General features: G+C 47.7%; 1 protein-coding gene across 19 annotated transcripts in view; it reads left to right on the top strand.

Moving 5' to 3' along the window:
• USP54 (ubiquitin specific peptidase 54) overlaps positions 1-24,205 on the top strand; it is a 251,006-nt gene that overhangs the window by 202,346 nt on the left and 24,455 nt on the right. For 18 of the 19 annotated variants that reach the window (XM_043550398.1, XM_037905165.2, XM_037905160.2 and 15 more), the window contains 3 exons: positions 4,857-5,088; positions 7,879-8,018; positions 23,689-23,862. In XM_043550398.1, the coding sequence (XP_043406333.1) occupies positions 4,857-5,088; positions 7,879-8,018; positions 23,689-23,862 (546 nt within the window). The remainder of the gene's footprint in view (positions 1-4,856; positions 5,089-7,878; positions 8,019-23,688; positions 23,863-24,205) is intronic. The other variant, XM_043550402.1, reaches the window with a different exon arrangement.

The following is a 24,205-nucleotide window of genomic DNA, read 5'->3' as shown; positions in this document are numbered from 1 at the left end:
CCCTAGACATTTCATTAGAACAGCTACCAGAGGCCCAACAAAAACTCACTGAAATATTCCAGGCATCCCAAGCGGCATAGATAGCCCTGCCAATTAATGATGCAATCATGGAGCCTGCAAAAATACCTGCTACAGCTCCACCCTCATGTAAGAGGTTTGACAAAAAATATTATGTGCCAGCAAAAAGGGATGAGTTTCTACTTACAGACCCTGCACCAAACTCCTTAGTAGTGGAGGCAGTCAACCAAAGGGGGAAACAACAGCAGTCCCAAATAACCCCGTATGATAAGGATTGGAAAAGGCTGGACCTTTTTGGATGGAAAGCCTATTCCTCAGCTACACTTCAGTTCCGCATTGCCAATTATGCGGCCCTACTGGCTAAATATACACACAATCTGTTCTCCAAAATGTCAGAATTTATTGAAAATTTACCCAGTGACAAAAAAGAATAGTATAAGGCTAACATTTCCAAAGGGTCTCTCATCGCTAGGGCCCTACAGGCCTCCCTTGACTCTGCACACACGGCAGCATGATCTATCATGATATCTGTGGTCATGAATTGTGCATCTTGTCTCCACCTCTCCGGGTTCCCAAGGGAGGTCCAGGCAACAGTCAAGGACGTACCCTTTGAGGGTCAGAAACTATTTGCAGGCAAAACCAATGTGTCATTACGCACCCTAAAAGACTCAAGGGCAACCTTAAAAACCCTGGGCATCTAAGTACCTGCAAACAAAAAGAAACAGAGTAGGTTTTCACAAACCTAGGGTTGCAAATAAATGCACAAAAGTCCACACTGGTTCCTGTCCAAAAGTTGGAATTCATAGGAGCCTGTCTCAACTGTCTAACAGCAACAGCAGTGCTACCCCAGCAACTTTTTCTCACTCTTGTCAATCTAATTTCAATGGTGATAGACAGCCCACAAACACCCATGATTACAACTCTTAGGGTATATGTCAGCAACAATGTTTGTTGTCAAACTTGCCACACTCTACATGAGATGCTTGCAGGCCTGGCTTCGAACAGTGTATATGCCGGGCACTCTCAACAGATGCCTCACAATGCCACGCAGAGTAAAAGACTCTCGAACATGGTGGACACAACCTAAGAACATCTGTTCAGGAGTCCCTTTCCAACAAAGAACTCCAACCATGGCAGTCATGACAGACGCTTCCCTAATAGGTTCGGGGGCACACTTAGGCCTTGTCTACATTACCCGCTGGATCAACAGGCAGCGATCGATCTAGCAGGGGTTGATTTGTCTAGACACGATAAATCAACCGCTGAGTGCTCTCCCGTCGACTCCAGTACTCCACCAGGGTGAGAGGCGCAGACGGAGTCAACAGGAGAGCATCAGCCGTCAACTTACCGCAGTGAAGACACCACGGTAAGTAGATCTAAGAATGTCGACTTCAGCTACGTTATTCACTTAGCTGAAGTTGCATAACTTAGATTGATTTCACACACACACACACACACACACACACACACACACGGCCTTGGAACATATTGTTGAGTAGGTGTAGACCAGGCCTTACTAAACAATATGTTCCAAGGCACTGGTCCCCAGCGGATGCCAACCTGCACATAAACTTATTGGAGCTAAAGGCAGTCCGAAATGCATGTGACCACTTTCTCCCTCTAATCAAGAACAATGTCATCAAAATCCTCACAGACAATATAGAAGGCATGTTTTACATGAACCGCCAAGGGGGAGCATGATCATACTCCCTATGTACAGAGGCAATATGACTTTGGAATTGGTGCATCACAACAACATAGAGATATTGGCATTCTATCTTCCGGGATATCAGAATACAACAACAGATGTACTAAGCAGAGACTTCTCACAAACCCACGAGTGGGAGATGGATCCCGGAATTCTCAAATCCATATTCAAACTATAGGGGTTCCCCACCAAAGATCTATTTGCCACAGCTCAGAACGTCAAGTGCCCACAATATTGCTCCAGGGCAGGATTGGGACAATAATCCCTAAGCGGCACCACTGATGTATGCATTTCTTCCAACCCCACTCCTAAACTGTGTCATTCACAAGATCAAACAGGACAAATCCAGGTCATTCTTATTGCAGCTGCATGGCCCAGACAAACGTGGTTCCCATAGCAGCTTCAGATGGTGATGAAACCACCTCGAACCCTTCCCTTAGTACCTCACCTTGTATCACAAGATGCAGGACATCCCAACCTCACAGTACTCCATCTCAAGGCCTGGATACTCCCTGGCTGACTGGGGTCGAGGAGGCCTGTTCTGAGGAAGTAAAAGATCTATTACTGAACAGTCAGAGACCAAGTACAAGAAAGACGTATGTCCATAAGTGGAAACGATTCTGCACCTGGTGCAAGAGAAACAGATCTTACCACAATTGTCCCCCCCCGCCGAGGATTCTGGACAATATACAAAGTCTTAAAAAAATCTGTGCTATCCACAAGGTTCATTAGAGTACACATGGCTACTATTACCTCCTTTCATGACAATGTGGATGGGGTCACTATTCACTCACCTGACAATTAAACGTTTCCTTAAAGGCATTGAAAACACTTATCCCACAATAAGAAACCCTACACCCGTGTGGGACCTCAACCTTCTTCTACGCAGACTCATGGGAAAGCCATTTGAACCCCTTACAACCTGCTTTTTGTTTTGTCCATGAAGGTGGCTTTTCTCATTGCCATCACATCTACCAGAGTGGGACAATTAGGTGCCATAATGGTACACTCACCTTATACAATATTCTTTAAAGATAAAGTAATCCTACAACTGCATCCCAGGTTCCAACCCAAGAGAAACCAAAGTCTCCTCCCCCTTTCATTTGAAACAACCCATATTCTTACCTGAGTTTTATCCAAAGCCACATGTGGACAGGAGGGAGGCCTCACTCCACATATTGGATGTTCACAGAGCATTAGCTTTCTACACTGAAAGAACAAAAACATTTAGAAAATCACTGAGACTATTTGTTTCCATAACAAAACACTCAATGAGTCAAACCATCTCCAAACAGCAACTATGCAAATGGATATCAGGATGTATTCAACTGTGCTACTAAAGCACCAGAGCACATGCAACATCCGTGGCCTTTCTCAATAATGTTCCTATCACTGACATTTGTAGAGCAGCAAACTGAACATTAGTCCATACATTTACTAAACATTATGCTATAGAGCAATAGTCAGCATCAGATTCTCACTTTGGGCTCATGGTGTTATCAATAACCCAACTCCAAAGCCCCTCCCCTCCACTGAGGGGCACTGCTCAATAGTAACCTAAAGTGGAGCACCCACAGGGGCACTCCTTGAAGAATCGTAGAAGATTAGGGTTGGATGAGACCTCAGGAGGTCATCTAGTCCAACCACCTGCTCAAAGCAGGACCAACACCAACTAAATCATCCCAGCCAGGGCTTTGTCAACCTGGGCCTTAAAAACCTCGAAGGATGGAGATTCCACCACCTCCCTAGGTAACCCATTCCAGTGCTCCACTACCCTCCTAGTGAAATAGTGTTTCCTAATATCCAACCTAGACCTCCCCCACTGCAACTTGAGACCATTGCTCCTTGTTCTGTCATCTGCCACCACTGAGAACAGCCGAGCTCCATCCTCTTTGGAACCCCCCTTCAGGTATTTGAAGGCTGCTGTCAAATCCCACCTCACTCTTCTCTTCTGCAGCCTAAACAAGCCCAGTTCCCTCAGCCTCTCCTCATAAGTCATGTGCCCCAGCCCCCTAATCATTTTCGTTGCCCTCTGCTGGACTCTCTCCAATTGGTCCACATCCTTTCTGTAGTGGGGGGCCCAAAACTGGACACAGTACTCCAGATGTGGCCTCTCCAGTGCCGAATAGAGGGGAATAATCACTTCCCTCAATCTGCTGGCAGTGCTCCTACTAATGCAGCCCAATATGCCGTTAGCCTTGTTGGCAACGAGGGCACACTGCCGACTCATATCCAGTTTCTCATCCACTGTAATCCCCAGGTCCTTTTCTGCAGAACTGGTGCTTAGCCAGTCCGTCCCCAGCCTGTAGCGGTGCATGGGATTCTTCCTTCCGAAGGGCAGGACTCTGCACTTGTCCTTGTTGAACCTCATTAGATTTCTTTTGGCCCAATCCTCCAATTTGAAGAAGAAGAGGTTACTCACCTGGTGCAGTAACTGAGGTTCTTTAAGATTAGTATCCCTACGGGTGCTCCACTACTCACCCTCCTTCCCTCTACTTCAGAGTTTCACATAGATTCTCTGGGGTAGAGAGGGAACATGGGCATGGTTGGCTGCACACCGCTATGTAACCACTTGGAGCAGTGTGAGACGGCTACGGCATATGCGCAGCCCAACCGGACACTGCTACCACAAATCTCCGATTACAAGCGCAGGGCGTCAAGACACCTAAAGTGGAGCACCCACGGGGACAACCATCTTGAAGAACCTCAAATACTGCACAAGGTGGCTAACCTTCTCTTTCCCTTTCTCTATTGAAATATATCCCTCTTTCTGGCTTTTACTATATTCACCCTGACAGGGATGACTCGAACTCCTGGCTCATAGATTTTGTTTTCCTTTGGATGAAGCAGGTTCCACTAAATGGCAGGTATTTAAAAAGAAGTCAGCTTGGGGAGAATCTGCATGAGTCTAAAGCTTCATTTCCCTTGCTCTTCTGGAAATTACTTCATGTTTTTAGAGATTCTATAAAGATATTGTCTAAGCTTTTTGAAATTGTCTGGACAATTTGATCCCTGAACACAGAAGCAGCTCATTTGGTTTAAAAGTGGTTAAGAATCCAGAATACTAGCAGGTAACTTGATGGAATTAAACCTGACACTTCTGCCATCCCATATTCTTTTCTCTTGACAGCCAAGGAATTTGCAGAGGATGAGCTGAAGGAACCAGCAACTCAAGGAACAAGGCCAAACCAACTAAACATCAGGTATAAGCACTGGGGTCGAGGTCGGGGCACCCAGCACCTGATGGATCAGCATCCTCGTCTGATCCAAAGGATGGAATCTGGCTATGAAAGCAGTGAACGCAACAGCAGCAGCCCAGTCAGTCTGGACATGCCCTTGTCTGAGAGCTCAAGCACCCACAGGTAGATTTTAATAAAGTGCACTCTTGGACTTTTGCTTCTCTTATGGCCCTGCACACCGGAACCTCTGAGAACTAAACTGTAGTTCTATAATAAGAAACTTAAGTATTGACCTTCAGTCCCAGCCAGCAGTTCTTGTAGACTGTGATGCAGGTAGATTATGGGAAATAGGAAGCTGAATATGTTGTGCCATGACAGTCTTCCCTGTTTGGATGGTCATTAATTCGTACGGTTCATGATTGAGAGGAACGACCAACTACGGGAATTGGGATTAAGAAAATGGATGTAAATACAGAGCTCTGTCCTTAGGCTCTGTCAAAAACTGAAGTTGCAGGATGGAGACAGTTTGTTTTAAATTTAGAAGATGTCTGTCACTGTGCTTTCCATGTCAAGAGTTAATCTGCCCTGTTATCTTTGTCTCAGTTAAATTACTGTCCGACAGTGAGAATCCCTGTGTCAGGCTCTAATCTGGAGCATTTGTAGTGTTAATGGACTGACATGAGACCATGTCTGCTTGAGGACTTCATTGGGGCCTCCTGAGTGGTTTAGAATACATAGCATGCATAAATAAGAGGGCTGTCAATTAACCGCAGTTAACTCACACGATTAACTAAAAAAAAATTAATTGCAATTAATCGCACTGTTAAACAATAGAATAGCAATTGAAATTTATTAAATATTTTTGGATGTTTTTCTAAATTTTCAAATTTATCAATTTCAGTTACATCACAGTATACAAAGTGCACAGTGCACACTTTATATTATTTTTATTACAAATATTTGCACTATAAAATGATAAAAGAAATATTTTTCAGTTCACCTCATACAAGTCCTGTTGTGCAATCTCTTTATCATAAAAGTGCAACTTACAAATGTAGATTTTTTTTTTGTTACATAACTGCACTCAAAAACAAAACCATGTAAAACTTTAGAGCCTACAAGTCCACTCAGTCCTATTTCTTGTTCAGCCAATTGCTCAGACAAACAAATTTGTTTACATTTATGGGAGGTAATGCTGCCCACTTCTTATTTACAGTGTCACCTGAAAGTGAGAACAGGTGTTTGTATGACACTGTTGTAGCTGGCGTTGCAAGATATTTACATGCCAGATGTGCTAAAGATTCATATGCCTCTTCGTGCTGTTGGCATCGTTCCAGAGGACATGCTTCCATGCTGATGACGCTTATTAAAAAATGTGTTAATTAAATTTGTGACTGAACTCCTTGGGGAAGAATTGTATGTTACTGCTCTGTTTTACCCTCATTCTGCCATATATTTCATGTTATAGCAGTCTCAGATGATGACCCAGCACATGTTCATTTTAAGAACACTTTTACTGCAAATTTGACAAAATTCAAAGAAGATACCAATGTGAAATTTCTAAAGATAGCTACAGCACTCGACCCAAGATTTAAGAATCTGAAGGTGCCTTCCAAAATCTGAGCAGGACGAGGTAGAGAGAATGCTTTCAGAAGTTTTAAAAGAGCAACACTCCGATGCGGAAACTACAGAACCCGAACCACCAAAAAAGAAAATCAGCCTTCTGCAGGTGGCATCTGATTCAGATTATGAAAATGAACATGCGTCAGTCTGCATTGCTTTGGATTGTTATCGAGCAGAACCTGTCAGCATGGGCGCACATCCTCTGGAATGGTGGTTGAAGCATCAAGGGACATAATCTTGAGCGCATCTGGCATGTAAATATCTTGCAGCGCCGGCTACAACAGTGCCATGCAAATACCTTTTCTCACTTTCAGGTGACATTGTAAACAAGCAGCAGGCAGCGTTATCTTCTGCAAATGTAAACAAACCTGTTTGAGTGATTGGCTGAACAAGAAGTAGGACTGATTGGACTTGTAGGCTCTAAAGTTTGACATAGTAGAAAACATCCAAAAATATTTAAATAAATGGTATTCTATTATTATTTAACGGTGCGATTAATCACGATTAATCGCGATTATTTTTTTAATCTCTTGACAGCCCTAATAAATAAATATACCTTTCAACCTTCATCTCTGGTGCCTGTGACTACTGTAAAAGGAGATCACACTCAGGGTTTTACAAAAGAGTTGTTGTCTGTGTAGATCTTAAAAATCTGTTCGGAACAGTTAACTCTCCAGAGCATGGTTTTGGCATGTATTACTTGCTTTAGGGTCTCCTAAGGAACCAGTGTCATCTTCAGTAGAGAAATTCCTTGCAGCTCCATAGTTTCCAGGAATGAAGATCTATACAGTGATACTTGTAGAAAAGGGCAGATTGTGACATAGCTGCAGTTGCTATTTTATGAAAGCCGTGTTCTGCAGGGAGCCACATTCGCCATCATTTCTTTTGAGACCTCTTTTTACTATTTTGTACAATAAGGGGATTTAGTGCCAAAATCAAGAGGAACTGGTGTTTGGAAGTTTTGATGCAGTTTTTATAATCCTTCTTGCAGAAAATGCATGACTGGAGGTTATAGTTTTTGGTTTGTTTGGGAATAAGGGAGATAATTCTTACAGTTGGGGACCGAGAAAGAGAGCCCAGATTCCTATGTCAAAGAATAAAATCTTTAGAAAATACCATTTATTGAGAAGAAATGGATGCTTCCCCCCCCCCACCCCCCAGGATTTTCCCATAGAATCCTTTTGCCTTCTCTTTTGAGACTGTGTGAAAGTAAGGTGAAGATGAAACGTTACTGCCAGATTGGAAAAATGTAGGGCTGTCTAGTCCTTCTCCCCAGTACCCTATACCTCTCCATCCCCTGAAAATATTGGCCAGATGTTAATCCATTGGTTTTCCCTCCTCTTCTTCAAGGGATTCTAATATGAAGCGAGCTGGTGGGTTGGTTCCTGCCTGGCGTAATATCCCAAAGTCACACAGTAGCAGTATCTTAGAAGTGGAATCTGCTTCATCGACTGGTGGTTGGACAAGCAGCCAGAACTCTGTTGGGAATGGTAAGCTACGTTTTCAAACCCCAAATATCCACAATCATGGAGTATAAAATGTATTGAGGTAATTACTTATTCCGTGGATATTTTTGCCTTCACAGTGGAGGCAGATGCAAGAAAGGGAAAAAGACTCAGGAATCTGGTACAACTTTTGGCTACAGTTCTGGTTTACAACATTACCAGTCAGTATCACCAGGAGTCTGTGGCAACATATCTTTTATTCATCTTGCTTGGTATCCTTCCTCTGGCAACTGTATACTAATACACCAGAGGAAAGTAATACTTCTCCTTCCTCCTCCCATAATTTCAGCTACCCAACTGTGCAGATAGAGGATTGGTATCTCTTGTTAAGAAGCAAGCTTGCAACAGCATCTAGAACCAAACTTCTCAGAAATAAAAAGGAGATAGGAAAAATAAATAAAAAGGGTAGGAGATAATTTAAGGTAATTGGACAAAGGCTCAACTTTCCTAGGGATACTTGTCCTTTGGAATGCAAGATTCCTGAGCAGATATTGATTCTAGAGTTCAAGGGTGGGAAAAAGATAGCTTCTGAAAACAAGACTTTTGTGTCTATAGGGGGTTGTTGATTGGTTACATTGGAAGACTCCTGGCACATAGTTTTTATATCCCTTTTTGATTTAGCTGCATAAGCAGATGAAAAGAATATCTAGGTAGGTATTCCTTTTATATACTAAAGCTAAGGATCTCGCTAACTTTGCATAGCCTCGGTTGAGAATTAAAAACACAGTAAGAAGGGTTATGGTTTGTGCACCACGTTAGGAGAGGGTTACTTCATCAAATGACTCCCTTCTTGTACCATTGATTGCTTCTTGGGTCAGTGGATCCAAGGACAAGGCTGTGCTTCAAGGGAGCTCGAAGTAATACTGCAACATTTCTACTTCGGGCACTGATGGAGAGGAGACAAATAGAAAGTAAATAGCTTTGGGAGGGATAAGGGGTCGGTCCAGCAGTCTTGCTAAATTTACGTTGAAGTGTGCACTCTGCTCCCAGCTTGCAAGTGAACAAGATGTACTGCAGAAACAGCTACCTTTTGGGAATCAAAATGGGAGGAGGGATATATTCCTTTTGACAAAGAAAGTAAAATGTCATATCCTTAGAAGATTATAACATTTAGATCTTGGTTTCGCTCATTTATTTTGTTAAAAGATTCCATTTTAAAGTATATTTCAGGTAACCTAAATGGAGGGAAATTGATCTTCTAGAAAAGTAGATCCTTTTACTGATCACAATAGCCCTGACCTGCATCACACTTATGTCAGTCCTGAGCTCTGAGGGTTTGAATGATGATAAACACAGCTGACATCAGCATTTATCAGTAGAAATTCAGGACCTACTGGTGGCAAGGTGGTATAGAAACTCTCAGCTCTGAGCAGTGGGTTAGAACATACTTCCAACTGTTCTTAATTATGTTCAAAAACATGTTTAAATCCAGATTTGCTCAGTTCCACCTTTCAAAAGTATAATTTAACAGAAACCAAATTCATGTTCCAAAATTTCCTTGCATATTATCTCATAATTTTGCTATTTTCTAATGTTAGTTATATCCCTCTCATTGGTCTTATTCTCCCTTATGATTATCACACTTTGTCACTGATCTTATGAGTTGTGTCACACTGTACAAGAACAGTTGGGTGCTTTCAGAACTGTTAGACATTCTACAGCGTATGTTAGGAATTAATAAAGATGAATTATTTTCCAGAAATATAATTTTATTGAGTAACAAAACCAGTGCAAAAAAAACCCTGTGCAATTTAAGAGGAAATACATTCAAAATGTAATAAATTAATAGAACAGAATGGCCCAGATTCCGAGCACCATGTTTGCGGTCTCCACCAACGTGGCGTGGATCACCCAATTCAAGGCACCGGTCTCCGTATTCCTGGCACGGCACGCCTCCTGCCAGTGAACGCCCCAGCCCAGGTCCCCATCCCCTAGACAACCCTTAACGCTTTGGTATCTGCCAGTGCAGGACCGCTCGGCACCAGTCCTTGGCGCCGTTCCTGGGAAAGGCGTTGGTCGTAATCTTCCAGGCACCAGTCCCCTGCACTGAAAAATGAGCCGCCACATGCAAGACTCCACAGCCCCACCCTGGTCCCCGGAAGGTGATTGATCTGAGTTGGAGCGGGAATTTAGCCCCTCACCAAGGAAGCACCGATCACCTTCGGCTCTGGAGACCAGCACAGCACCTGTGGTGGCTGCATGGCAGCTGGGCCACTGACCTGCCCAGTGGCCTTGTTGGAACCCATGGCACGTACCTATGATGCCAGTTCCTTATTCACACCACTCCTCCCCCCCTAACTGCTTCGGACAAGCGACTCCTTGCACCGCCGGTACTGTGCTCGGAACACAGCACAGACTCCATCACAGGATTGAAAGAGCAGGTGGCAATACCGAGGGAGCCATCCCCAGTGGGGGAAAGTGCCCCAGCCTCTCCCCCAATGTTGCCTTCATCCTTTTCGTCACAGGACAAGGCGGAGGCAGACCCCTCCCACGCCAGCCCTCCCGATGACTTTAAGGAGTGCCAGGCCCTGCTCAAGAGGGTGGCTTCCAACCTGAAACTGGAGGCTGAGGAGCTGGCAAAGCAGTCGGACACCCCCTTTGACGTGCTATCAGCTGCAACCCCAGCACAGGTTGTGTTGCTGGTCCGTGAAGGGGTTCTCAAGATTGCTAAGACAAACCCCCTCATCTATTCCGCCCCCCTCCAAGTGGGCAGAAAAGAAATATTATGTTCCCCCTATGGGGTTTGAAATTCTTTATACACACCTGCCCTCTGGGTTGCTGGTTGTATCTGCGGCCAACGAAAGAGACAGGCAAGGTCAGGCGAGTGCTACACCTAAGAATAAGGATGCCAAGAGACTGGACCTCTTTGGAAGGAAAACTTATTCAATGGCCAGTCTCCAGTTCCATGTGTCCAACCACCAGGCCTTGTTGGGGAGGTATAACTTTAATCTCTGGGACTCCCTCAACAAGTTTAAGGAAGCCTTGCCACAGGACCTTGGCCAGGAGTTTGCCATGATCTGGGAAGAGGGCAAGGCGGTGGCAAGGGGCTCCCTCCAGATAGCCTTGGATGCTGCCAGTTCAGCTGCCAGAGTCGTTGCCTTGGCTTTGGTAATGAGGCACAGCTCTTGGCTACAATCTTTGGGTCTGTCCTAGGAAATGCAGTCCTCCATCCAGGATCTTACATTTGAAGGCACTGGGCTCTTCTTGGAGCTGATGGATGTGAGGCTGCATGGACTCAGACTCCCGAGCCACTCTGTGCTTGCTGGGCCTCCACGCACTGTAGACAGCAAGAAAAGAGTTCCAGCCCAATCTGTCACCGAGGTCCTGGGAGTCACTTGAAGGACTCTTCTAAACAAAGTGCCTACAGGAGGAAGGAAGAAGACAAGAGTTTAAACGCCGTCACCCCCTTCCTCTCACCCACACATCCTGGCCCTGTGAGACACCAGTGGGTCCAAAAGCAGGCGTTTTGATGGTGCGCTCGAGATCAGTGTCACAATCAGATCCCAGGATCCACCTTCCTATCCTTTCGTCTACTACCTATGCCCCTTCCAGTCAGCATGGTCACAAGTAACCTCAGTCCATTGGGTGCTCAATATGATATCGCTGGGCTGCACCCTGCAGTTCTTGGTCCCCCCCCTCCACCCCACATTCCCCGTCCCTCTTCAGGGACCCTTCTCACAGCAACTCCTCATTCAGGAGGTAGAGAACCTCCTACAGCTGGAGGCAGTAGAGGTGGTCCCTCAAGAAATAAGGGGGGAAAAGGTTCTATTCCCGCTGTTTCCTAATCCCAAAAGCGAAAGGGGGCCCAAGACCCATTCTAGAGCTGTGACGCCTCAATAAATATCTCAAGAAGTTTCACATGGTCTCCCTAGCCTCCATTATTCCCTCCCTGGATCCAGGAGACTGGTATGCTGCCCTCGACTTGAAGGACTCATACTTTCATATCTTCATCTTCCAAGGGCACAGATTTTGTGGTGGGCCAACACCATTTCCAATTCACAGCACTACCCTTCGAACTCTCATTGGCCCTGAGAGTATTTACAAAGTGTATGGCGTCACTAGCCACTTACCTGAGGTGTCAAGGGTTTCGGGTCTATCCATACCTCAATGACTAGCTCATCAAGGGATGATCTCAGGTGCAAAGGAGCCTCGATCTGGTACGCTCCACCTGTCATGATCTGGGTCTGTGCAATGGATAGAGTTCATAGGAGTGGTACTCGACTCCATGCAGGTCAGAGCTTTCTTCCTGGAGGTCCGTTTCCAAGCTATGTCCAACCTGATCTCAAATGTGAGGGCCCACCTGCTCACCACTGCTCACACGTGCCTGAGGTTGTTAGGCCACATACAGCCTGTGCAGCATATGCTATTCCACCTCAGACCCCTGCAGGTATGGCTGGCATTAGTCTATGTCCCCAACAGGCATGATCTGGACTGCGTAGTCAGGGTGCCGGACCATATACAGTCATCCCTGGAATCGTGGCTGAATCCCAAATTGGTGTTGAAAGGAATCCCCTTCGCAGCCCCGGCCCTGGCAATGACCCTGGTGATGCCTCAGATTTGGGTTGGGGAGCCTAAATGGGTGATGTCAGCACGCAAGGTTGTTGGTCTCAGGATGATCGCTCGCTCCACATAAATGTCAGAGAGCTCAGAGTGGTTCACTTGGCCTGTCGCAATGTTTTATATCGACGAGCAAGGTCATCAGCCCTATGCAAAGAAGCTCTCTGGCTGTGGGACTTCTGTGTGCAACATGCCATTCATCTTGTGGCAACGCACCTTCCCGGGGCCAGGAATGTGTTGGCAGATCACCTCAGCAGGACCTTCTCATCTTGACACGAGTAGTCACTCCATCTGCAGGTGATCAGCGTGATCTTCCAGAGGTGGGAACTCCCTGGGTGGACTTGTTCGCGTCCAGGCAGAACAGGAAGTGCCATGTATTCCGCTCAATTCACGGGGTCAACAGAGGCTCCCTGTCCGACACCTTTTTGCTCCCGTGGTCGGGGGCTCTACTATACGCCTTCCCACCAGGACCATTAATCCAAAGAGTCCTCATGAAAATCAAGCAGGACAAGGCGAAGGTAAACCTGATAGCTCCGGATTGGCCTGGCCAACAGTGGTTTGGCATGCTGCTGGACCTCTTGATGACAGCTCCGCTACAGCTACCACTCTTGCTGGACTGGCTTTCTCAGAACCCTGGCAGGTTTCTGCACCGGAACCTAGCTGCACTGCACTTGATGACTTGGCTGCTTCATGGTTGAATGCGGACAAGCAGGAGTGCTCAGCCCATGTCTAACAAACCCATCGAGCAGCAGAAAGCCCTCTCTCAGGGCAATCTACCTGGCCAAATGAAAACAGTTCACGTGTTGGACCTTGGACCAAGGTCTTTGGCCTGAACAGGCCTCGCTGCAGTCGATACTGGACTACCTTATGCACCTCAAGCTCCAGGGCCTGTCTCTTTTGTCGATCAATGTCCATTTGGCCGCTATTTCAGCCTTCCACTCTCCATTCCAGGGCAGGTCTCTGCTCACAACATGACTGTCCATTTTGTAAAAGGTCTGGAGCAGTTCTATCCTCAAGTCTGCAATCCCATCCCTCCTTGAGTCCTGAACCTCATACTGTCAAGGTTCCTTCGAGCCATTGGCCTCTTGTTCCCTTTTTCTGCTCAAATGGAAGGTCTGATTTCTGGTGGCGATAACATCAGCCCATAGGGTCTCTGAGATTAGGGCGCTTATCTCGGAGCTGCCCTACAAAGTGTTCTACAAGGACAAGGTCCAGCTGTGGCTGCACCCAGCTTTCCTGCCCAAAGTAGTTGTGCAGTTTCATATCAACCAGGAAATATACTTACCAGTCTTCTTTCCAGCTCCTCATAAGTCAGTTGAGGAGCATAGATTACACTCTCTGGTCGTCAGAAGGGTGCTAGCCTTTTACATTGAAGGAGTAAGCCATTCCATAAGTCGACGCAGCTATTCATCGTGGTGGCAGGCAGAACAAAGGGCCTTCCTATGTCTGCCCAAAGAATTTCATCATGGATTACCTCCTGCATCCGTTTTTGCTATGAACAGGCAAAAGTGCCACTGCTGGCGATTGTAACTGCCCATTCAACCAGGATGCAAGCCTCGTCGGCAGCTTTCCTGGCCCAGGTGCCAATCCAAAATATTTGCAGGGCCACTACCTGGTCGTCCATCCACATGTTCACATTCCATTACTCGCTTTCCCAGCAGGCCCGGGACGACGCTGGCTTCGGCAGAGCAGTATTGCAAGCCATACGACTGAATTCCGAGCCCACCTCCAGGGATACTGCTTGTGAGTCACCTAGAATGGAATCAACACGAACAAGCTCTCGAAGAAGAGAAAACGGTTGCCTATGTTGCGTAATTATTGTTCTTCGAGATTTGTTGCTCATGTCCATTCCATTACCCACCCTCCTGCCCCTCTGTCAGAGTTGCCGGCAAGGAGGAATTGAGAGGGCGTAGGGTCGGCAGCGCTTCATATACCAGCACGAGTGCGGCACTCCAGAGGGCGCCACAACCAGCCCTACGGATACTGCTAAAGTAAAAAATTCCAACAACTGTGCACGTGGGTGCGCACACACCTAGAATGGAATGGCCATAAGCAACACATCTCGAAGAACAGCAGTTATAAAAGGTAGGTAACCATTTTTTCCTTCCCCTGCACTGGGCTTGCCTGTGCTCAACTGATGGCAGTGGCAGATTACCACACGGGGCCCCCGGGCTCCTGGTAGCAGCTCCCTCTGGGGCAGGTAGGCAGGGCGGCCTGTGCTGCAGCAGCGCCTCCATGTTGGGTGTCGAGCTGCCTCCACCGCGGGCAGCCCCAGGTTCCTACCTTCAGGATCCCTGTAGCAGCAGCTGAAACCGGAGCCCTATTGTGGGGCTGAACGGGAGGCAGGGGAAACCTGGAGCGGGGAATCCAGAGTGGAGCCAGGGTGGGGGAGAAAATCCGGAGCCCAGAACGCGGCAGTGCCATGGAAGGGAGGAAGGGGCTTCCTGGAGTGCTGGAGTTGAACCCAGGGCAGGGGGAACCAAGACGCAGACAGAGCACCAGGGACATGCACGGGGGGAGGAGGAAGGAGGGGTATGGGGCAAGCAGGGGCACAACACCCCCCCCCAATATTTGGCAGTGGCACACAACGCCTCTGGGGCTACAGCGGGAGCTGACACCTCCTCTAGCCCCGGATCAGCAGCACTATTTAGGGAGGACGAGGTGGCACCTGTCTCTCCTCCCTCAAGTTTGTACCGGAGGTCTGCTCACAGCACACACCCAACCATAGGCAAAGCTCTTAGCTGCAGTGCTGGGCAGGCAGATCCCCTCCTCCAGGAGCCGGCATTCTCTGGAGCTTACCCACCCCACCACCTTCTCAGCTTCCACCAATTAGCAGCTGAGATGGACAAAGTAAGAACCCTTCTAACCAATAGTAGCAGTGCAGTGAGCAGAGCCTCTGGGAGTGGGGCAGGCAAAGAAGGGGTCAGTTGAGGGGGAAGCACAGGGTTCCCGGTGGTCAGCGCTGTCCCCGGGACGGAAGTGACGTCACTTCCGGGACCAACCACATCGGGAGTGGGTAGGGGAGGCAGTGCCTCCCCAAATAGCCAGGTGTGGCCCCACCCACATTCTGCCCCCCCCCCCAGGGCCCAGCTTTGGCAGTGCCACTGGGTTCCAGGGGGCTGGGGCCACACTGTCCGCTTTCTTGGGGCTGGGGAGGCTATGGTGGCACCGCACGCTCTCCCAGCGCTATGGGGCTGGGAGACTGCAGCGGCAGTGCCGTGTGCTCTCCCTCCCAGAACTCCAGGGCACGCGCTCTCTTTTGGATGGAAGGGGCGGGGCTGAAGGTAACCTCCACCAGCCAGCGGTTCATCCACACTCCATGTGGCGCTAGCCAATCGCACCGGCCAGCGGGGCCCCTCAAAGTGTAGCCCGGAGCGGTCACCCAGATTTGCCGTCCCCTAGGCCGGCTCTGCAGGAGGTGGTGGGAGCCCAGGATAGTCCGCTGTGTGGATGAGTAGGAGGTGGAAGCACAGCATCCCCAGTGGGGCTGCGGTGGGGGGGAGACCGAGCTACTCTGGCCCAGGGCCGGGGTGGGAACTCAGAACATGCCCCTCCAAAAAGGGTCAAATTTTTATTCCTGCACACGCCCCTGCAGAGCGCAGAGTCCATAGTAAAGCTGCATGGCTGGTGGAGAGAGGCTGATGGCTTGTCTCTGTTGCCACCCTCGCCCCTTTGCCAATTCCAAATCCTGAGCTTGGTTTACAAATCTTGGGATTCGATAAATACAATGTGTGGATTGGTCTGTGAGATTTAAATTCTGTTTTGGTGTGTGCCCCCCAGCAGCCCCTTCCTGCTGGTCCTTGGAGAGATGTTGCTACTTGTTCTCCCCAATCTCCTGGGATTGGGGAGCTGCCATTCTTGCCTCACTCTTCTCACTGCCTTTGCCCCCTCCCAGCATCAACCTCTCACATTCTGTCTCTCTCTCTTGTCCCCCAGAGGTTCCTGATCCCCACGACCACCACCTACACTCACCTGTGCTCCCTTCCCCTTCCTATTCCCACTCCTCCTCCCTTGCCCCTCTCAGCTCCCCTTCTGGACCCACATTCTCTTGCATTCTCCTCTGTCTTCTCCCACACCTCAAGCTCCCCATCCCCACTTTATTTACCACCTTTCCTTCACATTCCTCAGCACACCTCTGTCTTCCTCCAGCTCTCCAGAATCCCTCTGATCCTGCTACATCTTCATATTGCCCAGTTCCTTCTCTGACAACCTCCTGCTGCCCCCTCCAGCCCCTGCACATCCTCCTCTCTCCCTTCTGAACCCCCATATATGTTATGTTTTTTATGTTTGTTTTTTTGTTACTTAATGTGACAGTATTATTAAAATATAAGTGTAATAGGGGTACATAAAAGAGAGATATTTACAGTATATTAAGTGTAGCACATTTTTTCCATGGCTATGCACAGATGTTACTGGGAATGATACGCAGAGTCTGGCTGTCATTAGTTTCCTAAGCTACTCTCAGTTCAATAGATGGTGGTGAAAAGGACATTTGATGGGTTACAACTCACAGAATCAAAATAACATGTAATTTCTTTTAAAGGACTGTGACACTTTAAGAGCATGTGTGGAGTATTTGTATTAATGCATTTAGAGACATTCATGTTTTAATGGGTATGGTGGCCCAAATATTCTTTGTGCCCATGGCACCCAATACATCTTAATCCATTTCTGACCAATGGGACTACAGTGGAGTCTCAAACAGGTCCTGGCTCATGGCAGCTGGAACCCACAGTTGTGTGTTTCCCATCCTCCTTATTCTCCTCGTCTTCGCTGTTCATTCCAGGGGCCTGTGACTCGGGCTTATCAGAGGTATCTACGATGGTCTGAGAGTGGTGCTGGTGTCTCAACCAAGTATGGCATGCAGCTCTTTATTCTGCTTTCCCTTCCCTCCCCCCCCCCCCCCGCTGTTCCTCAGACGTTCTTGTCAACTGCTGGAAATGGCCCACCTCGATTATCACTACAAAAGGTTTTTTCCCTCCTGCTCTCCTGTTGGTAATAGCTCACCTTACCTGATCACTCTCCTTACAGTGTGTATGGTAACACCCATTGTTTCATGTTCTCTGTGTTTATAAAGCTCCCCACTGTATTTTCCACTGAATGCATCCGATGAAGTGAGCTGTAGCTCACGAAAGCTTATGCTCAAATAAATTGGTTAGTCTCTAAGGTGCCACAAGTCGTCCTCTTCTTTTTGCGGATACAGACTAACACGGCTGCTACTCTGAAACTTGTAAAATCAATAGGTCTGTGGTTTGGCACCAGATTGACTGTTGGCCTTCCTGGCCTTCTGGCATGCCTGCCGCAGTTCCTTTGCTTTCACACGGCACTGCTGCTGATCCCTGGCATACCCCTTTTCCTGCATCCCTCATGCAAACTGCTCATAGATGTCCACATTTTTAAAGAGATTTTTGGAGTTCATGCCGAGAGGTGTTATGTCACAAAGTTGAGAGTCAGTAGTCCCTCTCCATAAGGCTTTCATGCAACCATAGCTTGAATATTGCATTTATTTTGTATATTGGTAAATGTAAATCAGCACTATGAAGAGCAACACAAAGATTAGGGGGCTCGTGGGATTGGTTTGAGGAAGGACTGAATATATGAAGCATGGATAGTTGTAGAGGGATGCAAGAATATTGGAGCCGTGTGAACACCCATGGTGGCAAGGAGCTATCTAAGAATAGGATGAAGGGCTTGTAACTAGGAGTAATGGGATGGACTTTAGTAAGGGAAAGTTTTAAGATGCATGTCCTCAAAAGAAATTTGATAGTAAGGTTGTTAAGGGATGGAGTGGTGGACACTGCATCATTTGGAACGTGCAGTGTTGTTGTAGCCATATTGATCCCGGGATATAGAGAGACAAGGTGGGTGAGGTAATATCTCTTACTGGATGAACTTCTGTTGGTGAGAGAGACAAGCTTTTGAGCTCTTCTTCAGGTCTGGGAAACTTAGGGCTTGTCTTCACTACAGGGGTAAATTGGCTTAAGTTACGCTACTCCAGCTATTTGAATAACGTAGTGAAAATGGTGCGTTGGGGAGTGTGAGACTGTGTGTGTATGAGGCACACACAATCTGTGTTGGGGGACTGAGAGGCAGAGTGTATGCGGGTGTGAGAGAAACTGTGTATGAGGCACACTGTGTTTTGGGGGATTGTGTGAGAGACAGTGTGTGTGTTGGGGAGTGAGAGACTCTGTGTGTGTGTGTGTGTGTGACACACACACAAAATCTGTGTTGAGGGACTCAGAAGCAGAGTGTATGTGGGTGTGAGAGCCAGTCTGTGTCTGAGAGAGACTTTGGGCATGGCTACACTTGCGAGTTACAGCGCATTAAAGCAACCCCATGCGCTCTAACTGATGATGCATTCACACTGGCAAGGCACGTAGAGCGCCCGGACTCCATGGCTAGAGCGCTCCTAGTAATCCACCTTGGTGAGTGGAATAATGTGTGATGCACCCCGCTGGAGTGCCGCAGCACCAGTGTGGATGCCCTGGTCTGTTAAAGTGCTCTGATCAGCCTCCAGAAGTGTCCCACAATGCCTGTTCTAGCCACTCTGGTCATCACTTTGAACTCTACTGCCCTTCCCTCAGGTGACCAACCGTCAGACCCACCCTTTAAATTCTCTGGGAATTTTGAAAATGCCCTTCCTGTTTGCTCAGCCAGGCGTGGAGTGCTCTCAGCGAATCTTTCCAGGTGACCATGCCTCCACGCGCCAGGCAATCCCCAGTATGGAGCAATGGTGAGGTGCTGGACCTCATCAGTGTTTGGGGGAGGAAGCTCTCCAGTCCCAGTTGCGCTCCAGCTGTAGGAATTACGATACCTTCAGGCAGATATCAAGGGACATGATGGAAAGGAGCAATGACTGGGATGCAGTGCAGGGTTAAAGTGAAGGAGCTGCGGAATGCCTACCTCAAAGCCCGTGAGGCAAACTGCCTCTCCAGTGCTGCCCCCGTGACCTGCCGTTTCTACAAAGAGCTGGATGCAATACTGGGGCGTGACCCCACCTCCATTCTGAGTACCACCATGGACACTTCAGAGCCCAGTTCAACAAGGCAGGAGGAGGAGGAGGAAAGCGGGAGCGAGGGTGCTGAGGAGGAGGAATACATCCTGGCATCCCTAGATGCATGCAGCCAGGAGCTGTTCTCAAGCCAGGAGAAAGGTAGCCAGTTGCAGCGGCCGGTGCTTGGGGAAGGACAAACACCAGAGGACGTGCCTGGTAAGCAGCTTTCATTTTGGGAAGGAAGTTATTCGGTGCGGGCTCTTGGGGCGAGGAGGGTTAGGGCTGCATGCATGCCTAGATGCGGAATAGGGCGTCGATGTACTCTCTCACATCACGGTAGTCGGCTTCAGTGATCTCTTCGAAGGTCTCACCTAGAAGTTGGGCAATGCGCTTGCGCAGGTTTCTTGGGAGAGCCACTATGGTCCTTGTCCCAGTCAGGCTAACATGTCCGCGCCACTGTGCTGTGAGGGGTGGGGGAACCATTGCTGCACACAGGCAAGCTGCGTATGGGCCAGGCCGGAAGCCGCTTTGTAGTAGAAGATCCTTCCTTGCTTCCCAGGTCACCCTCAGCAGCGAGATATCTTCCAGGACAAACTCCTGTGGAAAATGTGGGGAGAGTGTTCAGTATAGGGGCCCCCTGCAGCTGTTGGCTGTCCCCAAGGCACAGAAACCCAGAGGACAGTACGGCCGTGAAACAATCAGTCTCCCTTGACCCTGTGCTTACTTGCCATTTTGGGGTTCCCGTGGGTTATGTGCACTCGCTTTGGGACAGGCAAATTATGCGATTGTGTAGACTGTGCTTGCCCGTAAGTATGGGGGAATCCTTGCTCTGTCTGGTGTGCACAATGCTGCCTCTGTTAAGTGTTGCATTTTGCCTTTACAGTTGCAACCTTGAGATCTCAGCAGTCCATGTTATCACCGGCCGAAAGACTCCAACGAATTAGGAAGAGGCCATGTAAAAGCAAAGAAGACATGCTGCATGAAGTCATGCAGCAGTCCCTTAATGAAAATCAAAAAGCACAGGAGCAGAGGGAGAGTGAAAGGAGGATCCGCCAGCAGAATGAGGAGCACTGGCACAAAAGCACGGAGCTCCGGCAGCAAAGCACGGAGCGGCTGATAAGCATAATGGAGCGCCAAGCAGACTCAATCCAAGCGCTTGTAGCCATGCAGGTGGAGCACTACCACGCCCGCCCCCCTGCAGCTCTTGTCCCAAAACTCTTTTCCTTGTGCCCCCTTGTCCATTCCAACCCACTTTGCCGAACATTCAGGTTCTTATCCCCACCAGCTGCCTCCAACACCTGTAGCTTCACCACCCAGTCCTGAAAACTACAACCCTTACCCATTGCACTCAACCTCCATCACTGTGCATTATAGCCATCCTGAAGTGCAGGACTCATTGCACAGCACTCCAGACAGGAAGGCTGAGTATGATAACAGGACATAGGCAAATCTATGATTGTACTGTTCCCCAGCCCACCCCCTTTCCCTTTCTGTTTCCCAAGCAGTTGTGTTTCTTTTCAATAAATGCATTTTCTTTTCAATAAATGGATTTTTTGGCTTTGAAAACATGCTTTATTATTGCATAAAGTAAAAGATACCTTATCCCAGGAAAGCAGCAGGCACTGCAAGTCAGCATAGCACACACAGATTCTTACTAACATTGGAACCACTGCACTTCACTCCCGTGCAGGGCATCAGACATTACTGGTGGCTTTCAGCCTCAGATTGCTCCCTCAAGGCATCCCTAATCCTTGCAGCCCTGCACTGGGCCCCTCTCATAGCCCTGCTCTCTGGCTGTTCAAATTCAGCCTCCAGGTGTTGAACCTCCAAGTTCCATGCCTGAGTGAATCTTTCACCCTTCCTTTCACAAATGGAGGGTACAGCACGCGGATATAACTGCGAGAATGTTGTCATCGGCCAAGTCCAGCTTCCCATACAGAGCGCACCAGCAGCCCTTTAAATGGCCAAAAGCACACTCCACAGTCATTCTGCACTGGCTCAATCTGTTGTTGTACCGCTCCTTGCTGCTGTCAAGGCTCCCTGTGTAGGGTTTCATGAGCCACGGCATTAAAGGGTAAGCGGGGTCTCCAAGGATCACAATGGGCATTTTGACTTCCCCTAGGGTGATCTTCTGATCTGGGAAAAAAGTCCTGGCTTGCAGCTTCCTGAACAGGCCAGTGTTCCAAAAGATGCATGGGTCATGCACCTTTCTGGGCCAGCCTGTGTTAGTGTCAATGAAATACCCACAGTGATCCACAAGCGACTGGAGAACCATAGAGAAATACCCCTTTAGATTAACGTCCTTGGAGGCTAGGTGGGCTAGTGCCAGAATTGGAATAGGCATCCCATCTACTGCCCCTCCGGAATTAGGGAAACCCATTTGTGCAAAGCCAGGCAAAATGTTATGCACGTTACCCGGAGTCACAGTTCTGAGTAGGATGCGATTAATGGCCCTGCAAACTTGCATCAACACAATTCCAACGGTCAACTTTCCCACTCCAAACTGGTTTAGCGTCCAATCGGTAGCTGTCTGGAGTTGCCCGCTTCCAGATTGCAATAGACACCCGCTTCTCCACCAGCAGGGCAGCTCTCAATCTCGTGTCCTTGCGCTGCAGGGTGGGGGCAAGCTCATCACACAGTCCCATGAAAGTGGCTTTTCTCATCCGAAAGTTCTGCAGCCACTGCTCATCATCCCAGACTTGCATGATGATGTGATCCCACCACTCAGTGCTTCTTTCCCGAGCCCGAAAGCGGCGTTCCATGGTGGTGAGCGTGTCTGAAAATACCACAAGCAATCTCGTGTTGTATGTGTTACTCGAGTCGATATCGTCGGAGTCTTCACTGTCAGTTTGGATCTTAAGGAGTAACTCGACTGCCAAACGTGATGTGCTGGCAAGACTCGTCAGCATCCTCCTCAGCAGTTCGGGCTCCATTCCTGCAGACCAAAAGGGAAGACAGAGCGCACAGTACAAAAAACGTTGAAAGATGGCACCAAATGTGGACGGAAGCACAAGGATTGCTGGCATGCGAACCAATGCATCACGGGGCGTTGGGACAGGACCCAGAATGCCCTGCATCCCCTGCCCCCTTCCCACAAGCCACAGCGCCAGAATGGGAAGAGGTGCTCTGTGGGATAGTTGCCCATAATGCACTGCTCCCAATGCCGCTGCAAGTGCCACAACTGTGGCCACGGCAGTGCGCTTGCAGCTGTCAGTGTGGACAGACTGCAGCACTTTCCCTACTGCACTCTCCAGTGTCTCTATTCAGTCCATGATTTTTAGTGCCTAGCAAAGTTGTAAATTTAAGCTCCCAGGCTCATCTTTTGAAAGTGTTGTGCAGGTTTCCTTTGAGGATAAAGACTAAGAGTGATCGCTTGTGAAAACCATTTGCCCACAGGCAATGTGGTGTGTTTGTTTTTTATATCTTTTATATTTTGTCTTTTATGAAAAAATATGAAAATATTTGATATTTTTCTGATAAAATATAAAAACATGATATCTTTTGTCTTTTATGACAATGTATAAAATATATATGGATTTTTTGTCTTTTATGATAAAATTCTTACACTAAGCAATCTTATCCATCTTGTATTTAGCTGTGACACTCTGAGTAAGTTTCCCACACCGGAAGAAGAGCTTTGTGTAGCTTGAAAGCGTGTCTCTCTCACCAACAGAAGTTGGTCCAATAAAAGATATTACGTCACCCACCTCATCTCTCATCTGGAACAATAAACCAGATGATAAAATGTACAAAGCACTAGTTAAACATATAGTGGGGGGAAACTTGTGTTGGCAAGGGAGTAGGCTAAAATGACCCCGTAGTCTTTTTTTTTGTTTCTAAATCTTTTAGAAAAATTAATATAAATATATGTAGTATATACTTTTAAAATTAATAAAATAAGTATTATTTAAGTGTAAGTTTATGTGCTCTGGATGGCACTTGCCTTGGTCTTCAGGTTTTTCTTGCTTCCTATTTAAAATGGACATAAAGAAGATTTGGGAGGGGGAGCGAAACAAGCTCAGCTGCTGATATAGAAAAGTATGCATGTTGGAAATGGGGTACCCACTGAAAGTACCCACTGCTGTCTTTGGTTGGTGTTTGAAGGTGGAGAAATCCCTGTCCCATCAAAGAGCGAACTGGATGAGTTACAGGAGGAAGTGGCAAGGAGGGCGCAGGAACAGGAGCTACGCAGGAAACGGGAAAAGGAACTGGAGGCAGCAATGGGGTTTAACCCCCGTCCCAGCAGGTTCATGGACCTAGATGAGCTGCAGAACCAGGGTAACTCTCACAGACTGGATGTGGCTGGGGTGGGGGTTGGGTAGGTTTGGAGTACAGTGTTGCACATGTGGGAGATGGGGAAGGTGTTTTTGGTCTTTTGATTTTTCCATTAAGAGTCTCTTGCTTTTTCTTCCCCGTGACAATTTTACAATTACTAAATAGCTTTCTCCAGTCTGTGAGACAAAAGACGGTCTCTGAATTTATCAGAAATGTGGGAAACAGGAAGAGAATGTTGAACTTGTAATGCCCAGGAATCTAATTTGAAGAAAAAACAAATCCTACTTGTATTCTGCCCAAACACCAAACTCTACCCATGTGAGACACCAAAATAAGGCTTGATCTA

Source organism: Chelonia mydas, chromosome 7 (genome assembly GCF_015237465.2).
Source record: "Chelonia mydas isolate rCheMyd1 chromosome 7, rCheMyd1.pri.v2, whole genome shotgun sequence".
Classification (NCBI taxonomy): domain Eukaryota; kingdom Metazoa; phylum Chordata; order Testudines; family Cheloniidae; genus Chelonia; species Chelonia mydas.
This window is presented reverse-complemented; position numbering and strand designations above follow the sequence as displayed.